General features: G+C 38.1%; 1 protein-coding gene across 1 annotated transcript in view; it reads left to right on the forward strand.

The window, feature by feature from the left end:
• Positions 1–17,490, forward strand: part of EXOC6 (exocyst complex component 6) — a 95,640-nt gene that overhangs the window by 60,348 nt on the left and 17,802 nt on the right. Inside the window, exons 19-20 of the mRNA XM_009888686.1 lie at positions 1,653–1,794; positions 9,856–9,929. Coding sequence (XP_009886988.1) covers positions 1,653–1,794; positions 9,856–9,929 — 216 coding nt within the window. The remainder of the gene's footprint in view (positions 1–1,652; positions 1,795–9,855; positions 9,930–17,490) is intronic.

Below are 17,490 nucleotides of genomic sequence, written 5' to 3' on the forward strand. Positions count from 1 at the left end.
ATTACCAATGGATTTGGGAGACTTGTAAGCATGCTGTTCTTGCATTGTTTCTTACATTCCTCGTTGTCAGTTCATCTATTTTGGTCAAAAATGTTATTTGCTTTTCTGAGATTTTCAATTAAGAAACTGACATCTCATTTTAGATATAAAGCTCCTAACAGTTCAGGGTGTCCTACTGCTAAAGCCATTTAGTGTTTCAGTGTGACATGTGAGGAGAGTGACCACTTTCCATTGTATTGTCTACATTTTAATTACATTTTAACAAAGAATGTATTTTTAAAGTACAAAATATTTAGGGCCGAATTTGCTTTCTATTATATGTATACATGAGAATTCAATTATGTGAGCAAGTTGTCTTATTAAGGACAAGATCTGGCTCTTCAGATGTTGGAGCAGAACTTCCCAGACTTTTGGGGACAGTGAACTGCTGTTTATCCTTATCATATTTCATTGCTTATATGTGTTTCTGTGAGTCAACAGTGAATTGATCAGCCTGTCTTTGCAGAAAAGAGCTGGGGAACCATTGCTTTAGAGAATAGGCATCATCACTTTACTGATGGATATAAGTAAAATGATAGTGGTGTGTGCTCCAGTAGGTGTATTAAGTAATTATGATTTCTTTCATGTAAGCGTGTTAATAGTTACCTTTGTTTCAGTACGTATTGTAACATGGACGTCAGTTGAAAAGCATGGTTTAATAAGTATATTAAACTACAGAGATTCTTATAATTGCATTTGAAAGCCAAGATTGCTTTGCTCTAAAAAATTGCAGCACTGTGAATAGAATGGTGCCATCTGATCGGGTATCTGGTCTTAATTGGTTTCCATAATTCTAAGGTAGAATTTCAATATCTTTCAATTTTTCTGTACTAAATTTTTAATAATTTATCAAATTAATCTCTGATTTTGTGCTTTGTCTTTTGGTCTCATGTTTGGGAAATTATTTGTCTCAATTACATATATATTGTAAAGAGAAATGTTACTAACTAGACTGCAATTGGAAAATTATTTCTATTTTGTACAGCAGAGGGCTACATTTCATTTTGTAAGTAGTTGATTACGGACAGCACTGATTTATTAAGCACCTGAAAAGATGATGGATAAGAATGAATATTTTAAATAATTTAGCAACAAGCTTTGAGATGGAACTCAAGAAATTAAAGTGCTGATAATTGGCACAAGCTGTTAGGAGAAATGCCCGACTGAAAGCAATGGTTTTGGTTTATATAAAGTTTGAGTTTTTTTTACTGACTATTGTTAAAAATATGCAGCATGTTGATTTTCATTACATTCTTGCTTTCATTCTGTTTTGGTAAAAAAAAAAAATTAAATAAATCCACAAAGCTGTTCATATGCTTCAGCAACTTATATTGTTACTATTTTGGAAATGTCCTTGTATTCATGAAGACTGTTGGATTTCTGGAAGAAATATCAATAATTGCTTTAACATATATTTAATTTAGTTCCCCATTTGATTTAATAGAAACAAAGCTAACAGGTCAAAGAAATAACAAGAAGTGTGATCTTTCCCCTGCTAATCTAAGTTCCGCATCATTAAGAATTTGAGTGTATATTAAAATCAAACCAGAGAAGCAGTTCTTCAGTGACGCATCATTTGTTTCTATCTTAAAACCTGTTGCTCTTTCTACTAGGGAAAAGTGGCCCAGACAGCTTGCATGTCAGCCTGCCAGCATCTTTCAACATCCCTAATGCAGATGCTACTGGACAGTGAATTAAAGCAAATAAGCATGGGAGCGATTCAGCAGTTTAATTTAGATGTGATACAGTGTGAATGTAAGTAGATGTTCCAGAATTTCTATCTATGTCTGTCCTAACACTGCAAAAAAGTTTTTTAATGTAAGCCACATAGTGATCTTTTTCCAAAATCTACGAAAGCTTTTTCTCTTAAAAAAAAATTATTACATTACAGCCTCTTGTAAAAGTATTTATGAATACATATGCTTACATTTCTGGGAAATCTTTTTATGAAACTTTTTTAATTTGAGTATCTGATTGAACTGTACATCTGTTGTTACTCCTAATGGGATAATAATCGCTATATCCAGTAAAAAGACTATAGTCTTGTGCAAAATTGCCCAAAACAACTACATAAATATTATGCTTTTATAGTTGAGAAAAAAAAGTCAAATGTCTGTGAAATTTTAATTTTACCTCTTAAGTATATTTATCGTGATAAAAATTCTAAATGTGCTGTTACATAGGATTTCCTCCCTCCTAGAACTACTGCCTTACTCCCTGTGCAGAATAATAGTACTCATTTAGTAAACATCCATGATGTTTTAATCCCATTATTCAAAATATAGCATCAGAATTATCTTACAAAAGTGGCTCAATCCAGCACTGAAGGTAGGATTAATTTCCTCATGTTATGCATGGAGCTCACCACTGAGTGTGAGCTATTGATCTGTATGAAGGAAGTTACTTCCATAACATTGTTGTGTTATGAGTAGGTTTTAGGTCTGGTTTTATAGCTGATGACTGAAATACAGTGAAGAGGCTCACTAACATTTTTTTCAATGCACCTTTTTATATTCTTATGCTCTGTTTCTTCAAAGTATCTTTCCTCTTATGTGTTTGAAGCATGGATCTCTGATTTTGGTGACAGCTGTAAAATGGGGCAGCTCTGCGAGTTGTATCCTGAGGTTCTTAGTTTGGACACGTGAAAAAAATTGACGACTACTCAATTAGCAGCCACGTATGGGAAACTGGAAATTTGATTTCAAGCAATTTGGTTAGCATCACAAAGGGTTCTTCTGGGAGTCCAGGGACAGAGTTCAGGGTCATCTTTGACGTTTTAACCATATGCTTGTCTTTCCTTCTCCTGCCTTATTTGTTATATTTCAGCTAAACTCTGTAACAGGTAGAGCCAGGATCTTTCTGACAGTCCTTCATAATACAGCCCTAAGGCCTTTCAGTGCATTGAATGAACTGACAGGATTATCAGGGTCCGACTGAAAAAATGCTTACAGTCATGACATTAAAGTTTGTCTCATGATTGCACAAGTTGGACAAACAAATTATGGGTTTACTTTTTTTTTTTACTTTTGGTACGCTTGGTGCTGCAAATTTCATAGTGTTCTTTTCAGGTAGGTGGGTAGGGGTATGTGTATGTGCATTTGTAAGTTTCCTAGATGTAAAAACAACCCAGTTGTAAAAACAGAAATTCCATAGTATTCATAATACTGACACCACAATCATTCATCTTGACAAGCTGAATTGGTGCACCCACTACACAGTCATCTGACTTCCGAACAAATAGTATAACAGTGAAGAAAGCTTGCCCACTACCATATTATTCTGTTTCTAATATTTAAAATATCATCTGTGAACAACACAGTACTTAACTGTTTCACTCGGGGATGTCTAGCAGTACAGGGGATAAAATGCATGCCTTGCAGGTGACTTTCACAGTATGAACAGTATGTTCACAGCAAAGTAATAAGAAGTCCCAATGAGTCCAGCTGTCATCTGGTCTCTCAGTTATTTTCAGACCTTTTTCTTCTCAGCCTTTGCCCTGTTGTGTACCATCCTAATCTCTATTACCGCTCTTTCTACCATCTTTCATTACTGCACAGTGGAAACTTCAATCCATGAAGAGATCTTAGTAGAGTTTTATTTAATTTAACATGATAACTTTTTGTTATTTTAAGACTAAAATATAACCCTAAAACAACATGTTTTGTTATATGTAGCTGTTACACTGAGGGAACATGGGAAACCTTGGGCCAAAGTGAGAAAGTTTCAGAAAACTAGTAACTTAAAGACTGAAAAATGCATTCTTTTCGCCATTGCATAACTTCTAGCATAGGCTGTACAGATGCAAATAGAATAAACTTTAATTCTTCCTTTCTACAAAGCTTTTAAGGGATGTTAGAAAAAATTGGTTTTGCACAGAAACCCTTTGAGTATTTCCAAAACAGTTATGGAAGCTTGTCAGAGTACTGTGTTGCAACAAATGACATCTTACGATCTGTGGTATAAGGGATTAACACAAGATTTCACTCGGACTGCTTTGCTGTTGTAGTTTCATTCATAAGGTCCATCACAGGCACATTCCAGGCTTCACAGTGATGCCTGTGATTTATGTTCTTGCTCATCACCCTCCCCCAGCTTTATTCTTTGCCACTTTGGGATTAATGGATACGACAGTGACATTTCAATTAGTCCTTAGAGTGTGCGAGTGATTCACAACTGTTGGGTACTTTCCTACTGTATTGTATACATGGGTTTGACGTTTTTCTTACAGACACAGTGGAGTATACTCATATGCATTTTGAACTAAGAAGTTGTGTGATGTGTAGAAAGTTGTGACTATCTGAGTATACATTTTTAAAAATTCTTGGCAATATTTTAGATATTTATTCTGATTATTGCATTTTTATTCTTTCTAATATGAACTGGAGGAGGTCTAAATAAAAGCAGAAAAATGTGATTACCTGTCAGATTTTTTCTTTTCCATTAAAAAGCAATCAACACTCCAACCAACAACTCAACAATCTGTTAATAAGCAGCGCTCCGTTAGTAAGTGCTGAAGTTCTTAGTCACAGCAAATAGGTAGAATGATAAGTGGACTTTCAAGAAAGGAAGGTGGAAAGGAAGGAGGTGATCTTGTGGTGAACTCTGGGATTTCATTAGGCTGTACTGCATTTCTATGCAAAGTACCTAACTTGAAAAAGCACAGCAGAAAATCGAGAAGTATCTGACACTTTTGCTCAAGAATAGTAATAGTATCAGGTGGTCTTCTCTGATGATTTATTTAAAAAAAAAAAAAAGGTTATTATCTTCTTGCTCTGCTTCTAAGAACTTTTTTGTTTTCCTTCCAAACATTCCAAAAGCTTTCAGTTTCATTTCAATGTGTCCTGTTCTACCTGAAGTATTTCTCCACTGTCTCTACATATTTTATAACTTAGAGCAGTGATGATCACTAGAATGATGGGGATTCTTACAACAGTGTTCAGAAAAATAGAATATACTAGATTCCATTGAATAAAACCCAAAGAATAGTCTTTTGCTTGAACATTGCATTTCAGTGCCCTAGGGAGGGGCAGAATTTGCTGTTTCTTGAAGATGAAATTCAAATGTGGGTTGCTGTACCTCACTTTATGAGAAGCAAGGTGTACATAATAGAAAATGAGCTTTCCAGAGACACCATCCAGATCTAGAGACCTGACGTCAGCTTTTTATTAAGGAATTAGAACTTGTCAGAAATACTAATTGCTGGAAGAGTTAAATGTAATTTTTATAATTTATGTGTTTTAACATAGCTGAATTGTGAGATGGGATTAGTTGGCAGAAGGAGGTATGATTGAGTGGGCATCCTTCTTCACGTAGACGTGAATCTGTGCAAGGATGAAAAGGTTTTGGGTCCTGCCTATAAATAAGGATGGGTTAGCGGAGAATCGGTGCAAAGCAGGATGCAGTATGCCTTCCTAAACCAGCCCTGCATAGGGCTTCCAGCCAGTCCCTCTTTTTTCACCCACTGTGTGGAGAGCTGCAGTATCCAAGAGCAAGAGAGATCTTGACCCAAATGCTGTCTGTTGAGCATATGCAAAGGTAATCTCCAGGTGGGCATGCCAGAAGCTGAGGAACCCAAATCCTGTTTTTCCTTGAAGAGGCACTGTATTCTTCTCTGGAGGCTCCTCACTCTACCTGCTTCCTCTCCCATCTGGGAAGTCAAGTTAACTTAACTCACTTGAGACCATCCTTCATCTGCCGGTCACATATGGCAGCACGGGAGTGAGGGGAAGCAGCGAGATCTTGCTGGTGCTGGGGCCAGGGCTGGGGGCTGCTGCCCGGCCAGCTGGCAGCTCCCTCAGCGAGGCTCCCCTCCAGGCGTGTTTGAACAGCTGGAGCATCCAACAGGGCTGCAAAGTGGCTGACGGCTGCTGAGATAGTCACCTGATTCTCTGCTCTTCCTTTAAAAATACATTTGTAGCTTTGCTGTCCTGCCTGTGAATCAATGCTCTGAGGCTGAAGTAAAACTGTCCTAAGTTAGCTTTTGATCCCAAGTCTGGACTCTGATTTTTAATTTCTGCCATTGAGCAGCAAAACTGTTTGTCAGGAATTAGGTACTGAATTCCCAGACCAACAAAGAGGCACAACCAGATGGGGTTGTGAGAGAATAAAATTAAGATACCTGTTAATAAATCTAGAAGTGCGTAGAAATTCAGTACAATTTACAGTTAAAGATGTCTTGAATTCAACTTTAGCAGACACAGCCTTTTTCTTAAGATATTCATTAACACATATATACGTCAATTCACATATATCCTGTATACAAAATGTAATGAAAAGATCAAAGCAAAGTATTCAAAAGAAGATGTACTGAAGTCATCTTTACAATATTTAAATTTACCATTCTCATGTATGTGTTACCTCCCAGCCTGGTTTTGTATTTTTTATATACTGTTTTCATTAGTTCCTACCTCCTGTAAATTCCCAAACTGGCTGTTGTAGGAAGTAGGTTGAGATTATACATATTGTGGACACACATTGTGCCAAAGATCCTGTTCTATGTACACAGAAAAGGTCTACACAGTATCAGCAAAATGCAGGGAAAGAAGTTGTTAACAAAAACCTCGTGACTACCAGATTCATGTAATTCATATTTTCAGCCTGTTTTCCCCAAAACATTGAAGTTTCTGACTCAAACTGCCAAGCAGCTAGTTTTTTGCCCCTATATGTGGTAATTTAATGGTGATCTTTGCATTTTCACTGTCTCATATTATAAAATTCCTGAATGCTCTTATGCATGCTAAAACAACCGACCAACCAGCCTCCTAACCCTTCCAAATCCTCTTTAAGCCTAGAATGAATGTAAGGGGTGAATATTTTAAAAGAGGTATATATGACAATGTTTCATTATTATCTGGAAAAGGACCCTTAGGACAAAGACATTAAGAATGTTAATCCTGTTCTTATAATATCTTCCTAAAATGCTGTGCAGTAGAAAATATTTAATTAGCTTTGTCAAAATGTTAGCAAAACTTAAAAGCCCTGAGCTGAGGGCGGCGGGGGAACTGTCTGACCATTACCATAAGTAGATTATCTTTTTGCCCTTTGAACTTATGAAATTGTAATAATGAAACAAATTTTACTGTAGTCACCTGCCAAAAATGACCCAAGTGTGAGAGAATAAATGCTTGTGATATAATGAGTGTCCCTGGTGTTGTAAATGATAAAACTGTAGCTAAAGAGAACAAAGCATATACAGTAAGTAAGTTTGGTAGCTTGTATGCTTTAGTTCCACAGCTGCAATGGTAGTAGGTACTACGTAGAGAAACTAAATCATCCTGCATTATTTAATGCATTGGGATAAATTCCAAACTATGTTAGCCTGATGAGCTGCGGAAAGGATGCAAATATTTTCCCTGTGGCAAGTAAAAGTATCCCACTATAGGAAGGTACCTCCCAAAGTATAAAGTGCCAACAGCTAACTGAAAAGTTTTACTGCAGGTCACGCTTTTCAGTTATATTCACTTTTCAGTTCTGTAGCCACTCCTTTGCTGTAGAGCTTCCTTCTCCCAGTGTTGCCATTGTGGAGAGGCTGGTGGAGCTCAAATTCTAGTTGGAGAAGCTGATCTCAGTGTACTGTGTATGAACGGAAAGTTATACAGGATGAGATACAGGTGGACGTTCTCTTTCAAGAACAGTACAGGTTCTCTTTCCTTGTTTAGGGGATGTAGAAAAGACCCCTTCTGACCATCACGCTTGTTGTCCTTATTAGTGTGCTGCCATAGCTCACAACCCATGGATCTCTTTTTAGCTGTTTGCTATGGGGCATTGCGAAGAATTCCCTGATATAGTACAGTGTTCCCATTTTAAATGCTATGTTTGGCTGACCACAGGGGCCAGGGGGCCAGCATCATAGGGCTGTGTGTCCCTGAAGAAAGGATGGTCCCGGTGGCCATGAAATGCCTGCAGAAGACAGCCATGGAGACACCCAGCCCTTTAGCCTAGGGTGTTCAGAAGGGTGCTTTCACAGGCCTGGAAATCTTCTGCAAGTTGGTGGTTGTACAGACTGTTTTCTCTTTGCTGCCCCTAAAGAGTTTATTATTAATCAAACTTTCTATAAAATGCTGAGTTTAGGATATGCTTTTTCTACTGTTTTTTGTCTTTCTTCTTTTTTATTTGAAAAACATCTTTGTGGTAGATTGAAACTCCCTGAAAATTCCCCTAGAAGGCTGGTGTTACTTACAAAGTAGGAAAACCAGACGATTTAAAATTCAGACTTAAATGCAGTAATCAGTGAGCATTTACCAACTGTTACCTATACTTTTTTTGTGACATTACAGTGTTCTCCCTAGGGTGGTTGATTGCTATTTTTTATTCCTTTAGTTGATGAAGAATCAAGTCATGTTCCAGTTTAATTAATTTTCCTATTGCATGACTGTCCATAAAATTTTTTGCACTACTGTAATACAAGTAATAAATTCTGCCTCTATGGGTAAAGCTACTACTCTGATACTATATTCATCTGTTACTAAGCTATTCTTAGATATTTTGACATGGTCTTAGTAGCTTCTTGTACCACTTAAATAAGAATCTTTATTATTTTCATTTACAGTTACATTCCATATAATAATTTTTATACTTGTGAATAGTCTATCTGAATTCATTAGTCTCCTTTAACTTGAAACCATACACTCAGCAGTAAACAATTGAGCCCATTATTTTACCATGATGTCAGCTCAGACACTGATGTCTTTCTGGATGTTATTTTCACTTGATGATCCAAATTTTAACCAGCCATTAAAAAAAAAAAAAAATCTGTTAAGGATTTCTTACCACTTTTAAATGTTAGTAGGAGTCCATGTGGCACAGTAGAGTTGAACACTGGAACTGGAAATTTTTGGGATACATATGTTCTGTTTCCTCTACCATTGAATGACCTGTTTCTCAAACTTGGGAAAAAATGTTACCTTTCACTGTCTCAGATGATACCTCTCTAAAACTATTACAGTAATATCTATTTTGTTTTGTTAAGAGCTCCAACTGAAGAGCATGATAAAAATTCTCTTAGGCTCTTTTGAAGTAAGGTGTCTAACTTGAGCGGGGATGTGGGGCAGTGGGTGCTTCTGCATGCGTTTTTGTTATAAACGTGTGACTGCGATAAGAACAACAAAAAGCGTATTTGTTTTCAAGTTTGACAGTTGTTGATCATTTCCTAATTTAAACAAAGAGCTGACTTTTTTCATTACCATAAATGTTACCATTTTTTATTTTGAATATAGTTTTGCCTTCCAATTTTGACAGCCTATTTTGGGGTTCAAAAAGAGTAGAAGTTTGTTATTGATAAGCTGGCTAAAAGGCGTGAACAGGCATCTCAGCTCTGCTCTGACTGTGGCAAGTAGAGCTTTCCACCTGCCGTCTACACATTAAACTAACTCCCACCTTAGTATTTGTCTTTTATTGCTGTTTGGCTAGAGGTGGGGTTTTTTATAGTGCGGATGCTGTAACAAAAGCAGATGTTTGAAAATATGTTGACAGCCATGGAATTGGTATTATTTCGAAATTCTTCAGTAATCATTCACCTGAGGCCAAGAAAAGATGTTGGCTTCTGTGGTTGTAGCATTACTACTGGGTTAGAATTTTAAGCAAAATTCCTAATAATACTCCTAAAGGTATTATTCTTTCAGATTATTGGAAAAATGATGCAAAAGTTGTTTGTTGGTTTGTTTGTTTTTAATCACCGTGAGTTATTATTTTAATCTATTTCTATCAAACTAGTTTCGCTTTAATGCTAACTGGCATTTGTATTGCATGAAACTTGATTTTTCTGTTAGATTTTTTTAAAAAGTCTACATCAGTAATATTTTTAACCTTTCTTTGCAGTGTTTGCTAGTTCTGAGCCCGTGCCAGGATTCCAGGGAGACACCCTGCAGTTAGCTTTCATCGACCTCAGACAAGTAAGACACTAGTTGTTGGTTTTTATCCTACTAATTTCCCCTTTTGACCAATGCTGAAGTTAATAAATTCAAGAACCTTTCATGTTTTTGCATTCCCATGTAATTAGTTTTGAAAAACAGTTATTTGAAGTGTTATTGGTGGCACTATTCCCTGTAATTTAGCATAAAACTGTTTCTCCAATGTGTTGTTAGGGGGCACTGTGCTACTGGTGGTACTATTACATGGATATAAGATTGAATTTTGGTCTTGACAGTTTTGTAAAGATCCTGTGACACCTTTTTGCAAGAGCGTACATGTTACCCTGGTGTGTGCTGGCTTGATTCCATTTTAAGCAATTGCTTCTGTCTACAAAACTACTCCCTGGAGAGCAGAATCAGGCATGGTATTATTTAGCATTTCCTTTCCTTAATTTGTTACATAGAATTCTTTTAAACGGTCAGAAAGCAGCTCTATTCCAACTGGCTGATCTTTATTCTATATCAGATTCAATTTTAAATGCCTTAATATTGGAAGCACTTTTCCATAGTTCTTGCCAAAAGGAAGGTTTTTCCAGACTAAAATCTACTTACCTTAATTTCACATAGTTGTTTCTATTCCCTGCTGTCTGTAAATTCTGACACTATATCCACCCATAGCAGTTAATTTTCAAAAACTTTTCATACTTGAAGTAAGCTTTTTTAGAAAGGATTTATTATTTCACAAAATTGTGAGTGTAAGTGTCATTTAAATAGAGAAATGAATCATTAACTGCACGTGGAAGATCTTTAGCTTTCTACAGATGTTGGTGATATTTTTCAGCACAATTATGAGCCTGTCAAAGTCATCAGAAAAGAAGTAAGACTATTTTTGCTTTTAATAGTTCAGTAGATTTTTCACAGCAAGATAATGAAAAGGCATTTCAGAAGGGAAAATTCTTCACACGAAAGTATTCCAATTTCTCCTAATAGTTAGAAAGGACTTCATAAATTGTTTTTTTAAATTAAAAAGTTAAAAGATAGAGTTATCTGTTACATTCTTAGAGTTATGTAAAAATGAACAATACCTACAATGGGATAAGCGTGGACTACGTGAGGAGGATATAAGACCGTGGCCATAAGATGTGTCCATGTGATACGTGTACATTAGGAGTTCCAGAATTCAGTCTGTAAAGATGTACTCTGCCAGACTTCAAATACCACAAGTCTTGCCTTGACTAGCAGCCTTCCTATTTTGGATTCTTTTTTATTCTCCTTTTATTATCAATGTCAGAAGTGACTAAACATCTTCCAATTTGTACTAAGTCAGTTTGGTTGAAGGGAAAGGATGTTGAGAGATTTTGGCACCATTTCTGTCAGCCGCCTAAGTGGTATAAATGCTTGCAGAGCCCATGTTTGTTTCAAGGGAAAACGTGATTTCCAGCTATGCAGGAGGGCAGGGTGTGTACATACTTGCTACAGGAAATAAATAATATTTTTGTATGTTTTAAGCACCAGCTGTCACATAAAGAGGGATTATGTTGCTTATGATAGCGCTTAGTTTATGTTAGCAATTTACATTTAGAATTCTCTTGATGCAAGTAATGCTTTATAGAGGATGCTGTGTATGCTATGGGAATCTAATCAATTTCAGATCCTTCATAAACAGCAAAAATCGGGGCAGCTCTCTTTATTATACTGCAGTTGGAGCTTGCTGATGTGGAATAGTTCTAGTACATTTGTTTTGGTTTTTACTATATTTTTGTGTGCCTCACCAAAAGCAAATAGGTATTGCAAGTAAACATTAAAAACAACACTTACCATTTAGTAAGGATTTGAAGTGTTTTCCCTCTCTTCCTTATTTGTGATCCATTTCTATCTTAATAGGGTGGATGACAGTTCATTTCAAGAATACTTAGAAAGGCAACAGAGCCTTTTTCAGAAAGTTCTTATAAAAGGTCATGCTTCTGTTTTTTAGTTTGAATTTGATACTTCTTCATGAATTGCAGGATATGAAAGATAAGGAAGTAGGTCCAGTGGTCAGGTTTTACCTGCCCACCCGGACTGTGCCCTGAGGTCAAACTCGTGATATTGGCTGTTTGGTACAGAGGAGCTGATGACAGGTAGGGGCTGATACAAGGGGGAAAGCTTGAACCGTATCAAAGCTAAAAGGCAGGAGATTTGGGACTCAGTGAGAGACTGTAGCTAAAAGATGGATCAGTAGGATTGCCCTCTTCTTAAAAAGCAGCTGACCTGCAAGGGAAAAAGACTTTATCGTCCTGCCAATCACATGGTTGCTAATGGAAGCCAGTTATCTCAACAACAGCTTACTCTCTCTCTGTTGTACTAGGGCAATGTGTAAGATTAATGAGGATTGGGCCGTAGAATATTGTAGCACATTTTACTAAAGAAGTAAAGTCACTTGCAAGGAGCCAGCCTGGAAGACAGAGAGGGAAGAGCTACACTTGGATGATTATCTGGGGGGGGGAGGAGCAGCTTTGAAAAGAATTGCCATAGGTGTTTTTGTCCTAACAGTTCCTGATCCTCCGTCTTTCCCTGAAGACAATGTATAGACAGCATGTTGTCCCCAGCAAGCCCACTTCTTTCCTTCTTCCTTCCACAGATGTAGAAGAGCAAACAGAAAGAGAAACAGTTGGCTTCTAAGAAGACAACAGTGGTTAGTAGCAGGGAGCTTTAAGAGGCCAGGAATCACGAAGGGGCAGACACTTACCAGTGTCTTCTTTGATGAGCCACCTCTTTCTCCTTATACTATCCCCTCTTATGCTTTTGTCATACTTAACATGCTCCTTAAAGATCTTAGTAATCTGTAGAACCCTAGTCAATAAAGATTTTTGTGCTATTCCTGTAACCATAGTATCTCAGCATCTCACAGATGTGGCTTGGTGTGGTTTGCTAATGACACAGTGCATTTGTTCTCTATTCTGTCTTCATCTGCCAGGAGGAAGACTTTAATATGCATAGATGACTTTCTGACTTTTACATTTTGACTGTGCTCTGCTATATATGTTTGGCAGACAAGATAGAAAGTAACTTGGCGGAGGGGGGGCACAATTTCTGAAGATCTTAAAAACTGATATATCACGTGGAGTAATCATAAAAAAAAAAAAGAATCCAGGATAATTTCATATTTGGACAGTCTTTTCTATTTGAGTGGTTTACTTCAAATGGAAGAGTCCATCTTATTTGCTTCATGCTGACTTGTAGGTAATGAGCATAGTCAAAAACATACTTGGCTTTTGCATCACTGGAAATCTTGGCATCTATAGCAGCCAATGGACTCTTCTCCAAAAGATAAGTGTACCTATGTAGTTTCATCCCTGGACTGATGGGAGGGGACTGTGCTTCAGACCCAGGAAGATGGGCAGTGGCTGTAGAACCACAGAATAACACACTTTTCTTAGAGAGATACCTGAAGTTTACTGCATGGAGAACACCAACATACAATTCCCCATACTAATAGAGAATCACATGGCTGTGATTATCTAGAAACTTGCAGCTCCATCTCGCTAAGCAGCTGCTAAGAAAATTGGGATAGATTCATGGTTCTGTACAGCTGCAGTAATTGCGGCATGCCTCATGCCACTTACCTTAGCGTATAACCTGAGGTCATACCTACGTGCATGATTTCACCTCCCTTACTTAAAGCCAGTGAGGGGCAGGCTGGCTCAGCAAGGCGATTATCAAAGTGGCATGTGCTGCTTTAAAGAGACTGGTCTCTGGCATCTCATGAAGATGACCCAGCTCTCCTGCGACCTGCATCGCTCTCTGAAGATAATCTCTTGTTACTGTCTATATAGGGAGCCTGGGTAAATAGTGCTGTGGCCCAGAGTGAGGGGGAATGAACTTTGGGGATTTTGCTACCGATTCAGGTCCTAGGTCAATTGGAATTAACCTTCAAAAGTAAACAGGTGTTAGTTTGTCCTACTTGAATTAGTCTCTGAGGAAGCTCAGCCTCCAACACAAATTACTTTTGTCCTGGTTATGATCTGTTCTTTAATGCCTAAAGACTAGGGTTACAGTTCTGGAATGTGAGGCAGTTTCTTGGATGTCCTGGACACTTAAATGCTGTGGGGAAAAGTGCTGAACCTTACAATTTGTGCATTATTCTTTGGAGAGCCATTGTAGTGGACAGGCATGATAACCTCGTGGTAGTCTGTGAGGCCAACAGTTGCTGTCCTGGGGCAACTTTCCTGATTCTTAACCATCTGGGTGGTAACAAATGCCTATTCATGAAATCCAGTCATTGGCTGCAGAGTTATAACCTAAGCTGCAAATGTAGCTTGACTTTTTTTCAGTTCAGACTTCACAAGTTGTTTCTAGTGCTTCTTTCTGCCATGAGCACTACTTCAGTTTCAAACAGGCCTTCTTTCTCTACTGTCTGATCTCAGACAAGTAGTCAGCTAGCTTGATGATCATGGAATTTCCTTGTTTTGCCAGGGGTGAGGAGAACTGTGTCTCATCTGTGTTCTTCTGGCACTTAAGTACACGTTGTTAATATTCTTCAGTTGCTGTCAGCTCTGGTCCTGCAACGGGTCAGTCCTCTCAAGTGAACATAATCATGTGCTGTTGGTAACCCCAGTTAAGCAAGCACCGTAGCAGTATCTCCAACCACATGGTAACATGTAGTTTACAGTCTGATAGTGATGTGTCCCAGTATGTGAGACTGAGGGCTGTGAACAACAAGGACCATAAATTCTGCATAGGTACGGGAGAAAATTCCTGATGATTTTCAGCTATTTCTGTTAATATTTTACAAACATTAGAGATAAATCAGACATAAATTCATAATGCAATCAATGTGATTAATATACGGAATAATGTACCATGGACACATTGAAGATACATTTTTGTCTTATATTTTGATTCGGATGTGTGTAAATAAGCATGTGGATAAGCACTTCTATGAGCTGAAGTTATTGTTAATACACAATATGTATTCCATATGAAAATAGATACCTGATATTTAAAAGCATAATACATTTTCTTCTGATTCCAAAGCATAATGGAAATTACATTGATAGTTTCTTGTGTTGTTTGTCTGTTTGCTTTGTAATGCATTTTGTGGTGTATTGTTGATGAGAATTATTGCTAACCTGACCTGTAGTGTTGCATGCAACAGACATAAATTTACTGGAAGGAGAAAATTCTTACTGGTACTTAATATAGTCCTCCTCCTTCTTTCCTTCTCGTTCATTGTTGAGAGATGATACTGTCAGTGATAAAATGATGATGATACTTCTGTGATAAAATCAGAATTAACTCATTGTAGGTAGGAACTATGTAGCAGATCACTGGGCTTCAGTCGCAGCCACGGGATTGCCACTAAATGCAGGCTGACAGAGCAGTCTTCCCTACTGTTTTGTTTGCAGTGTTTAATTTGAATTCATTTCCTGTGGTAGTAACTGATTTCAGCTCTGGCTTGTCTCTGATTCCCCCAACACGAAGCATGCCGAAGCTCTCACCGTCTGCATTCCTTGTGGAGAGTGCTTTTGAGCCCTTCAGTAGACGTCAGAGGTTAAGTTGCAGCCTGTTGCCAAACCTATCCACCATGACTCTTGGAGGGCAAGGGCTCTAAAGGTGTGCTGTGGCTTCCTTCACAGGCTGCCAGCCCACGCAGTGCCTAGGCTTTGAAATTAGTAGGGTACACCCACCCCTGGCCTCTACCTCACAGAAGAGTCTCGACCTGAAAAAACGTCAGGATTTTCCAAGAGGGAGGGATCCCTAACAGTGTGTTTGGAAGCAAGTCTTAAAAACTCCCGAGTTTAAAGATAAAAGTAAGCCTCTCTTTCATAAGGCAACAGTTTGAATTTTTAATTAGCAAGTAGTATAGAATATTTCATCTTTCACTTCCTGAGGGAGATGGTTGTTGAGACTTTCATCTTCACAGAACCTCTTTCACAATGCTTCCTGATCCCTTTCCCGCCCCCCCGTGCACTCCCCAGCTTCTCTGAACCAGCAGAGGAGCACGTTACATCTGTAACATGAAGCCCAGCCTCAGGGTGCTATGTAATGGGATTTGTGCTTCTCTAATTTTCAGTGCAATGCTGCTTATTCAGCTAAAGAAAGGAGCTCAGATTTCAGACAGCAACAAAACAGGAGTTGCACCTCTCTGGAGTTCAGACCATAGATCCTCGCTTTGCAGGGGGAGGAAGCAACGCTCTTGCGGGCCTTCCCCTTCTCCATAAATTGACTCTGCGCTAAAGCAGGAGGAGGGCTTGAGGCACACTGTGAGCCGAACAAGGACACTTCAAGGCTCAATATCTCAAGTATTTGCATCATACAGGGGCAGCATGCATATGCATGCCTGTATTCAAAATGACACAGTTATTTGAGTATGACTGGATGCTAAATGTGTGTTACCGGCTTTCAGGGAATGCACAATCTCTTTTCAAGAGTACTGTATTCTTACAAGTAGATGGGAATTCTTCATGCGAATGCGACAATTTGTTTGTAAGCACTTATATTCCCCAATGGAATCTCTTACTTTTGATTTCTCCTTTTCAGCTAGGTTCTGTGAAGCTTTTAGGTAATCACAGTAGGCTCAGATCACAAGTTATGTGTATAGATATTTGTGAGGAAGATCTCAATTGGTGCTCTGTACACAGAAACAAGCCAGCTCGTTACTTGGATGGGGGTTATACCTACCAGCTGGTAAGAATTAGGAAGCTTTGGGAACAAATGCACGGAAATTAGCAGCAGGGGGTCAAAAACAAGCATGGCTTTGGAAACACTGTCTTGATAAGGATTTGCAGAATAAAAACAGGATGGCAAGTTGGTCATTTCCTGGCAGTAGGTATTCCTACCCTGTTACTGCCAGGAACTAAGAGCACACGTGCCAGGTATTAGGTATATGTATGTTCTTTGGGACATTAAATCAATCGTCAAATTCACTGTGAAACAGATTGTATCCAGTTCAGCATCTGATTGCCCCTTTTTCAGCAGAGAAATGCAAATAACATGCTGATAACATACCAAGTTTTTTGCTCTAGATCCTGACTTACTCACAATGAGGGGCCATACTTGAACACAGGTTTTAAAAATTCAGCGTACAAATGCTGTTACATCACTTCAGTAGCTCTATTAATACCCTACTTAACTAAAACGACATACATGTGGCCATTTAACTACAAGATAGGCTACTCTGTTTACGGCAAAAACTATACCAGTTTCTCCAGAGGAAGTATAGTATAGCTTGTGCACAAAAGACTATGTGGTGAGACGTGTAATGATTAAACTGAATGTCATCTCCTAATTAACAGTAAAGAATGCTGTAGGTACCTAAACCATGGAAGTTATCAAAAATAATAAAATAATTTTCTTGTTGTTTCTTTAAGCTACTTTATTTAAAGGATACAGTTCTCTCAGTTCTCCACTTACTGAACCAGATATATGGAAGAATTGGATAAGCTGACATGAAACCTGTACTGTGTATTTAGAAATTACAGAACTCGTGAAGCACTGGCTCAGCTTGACTTAGAGACCTGCAGATAACAGCCTTTGCATAAGAACATAAGCCGTAGTTGAACAAGAGGGGGTTTGTTGTTGTTGTTGTGTGAATTTATAGTTTTTGGAACTGAGACAGGAA

This window comes from Charadrius vociferus, unplaced genomic scaffold (genome assembly GCF_000708025.1).
Source record: "Charadrius vociferus isolate BGI_N301 unplaced genomic scaffold, ASM70802v2 scaffold436, whole genome shotgun sequence".
Lineage (NCBI taxonomy): Eukaryota > Metazoa > Chordata > Aves > Charadriiformes > Charadriidae > Charadrius > Charadrius vociferus.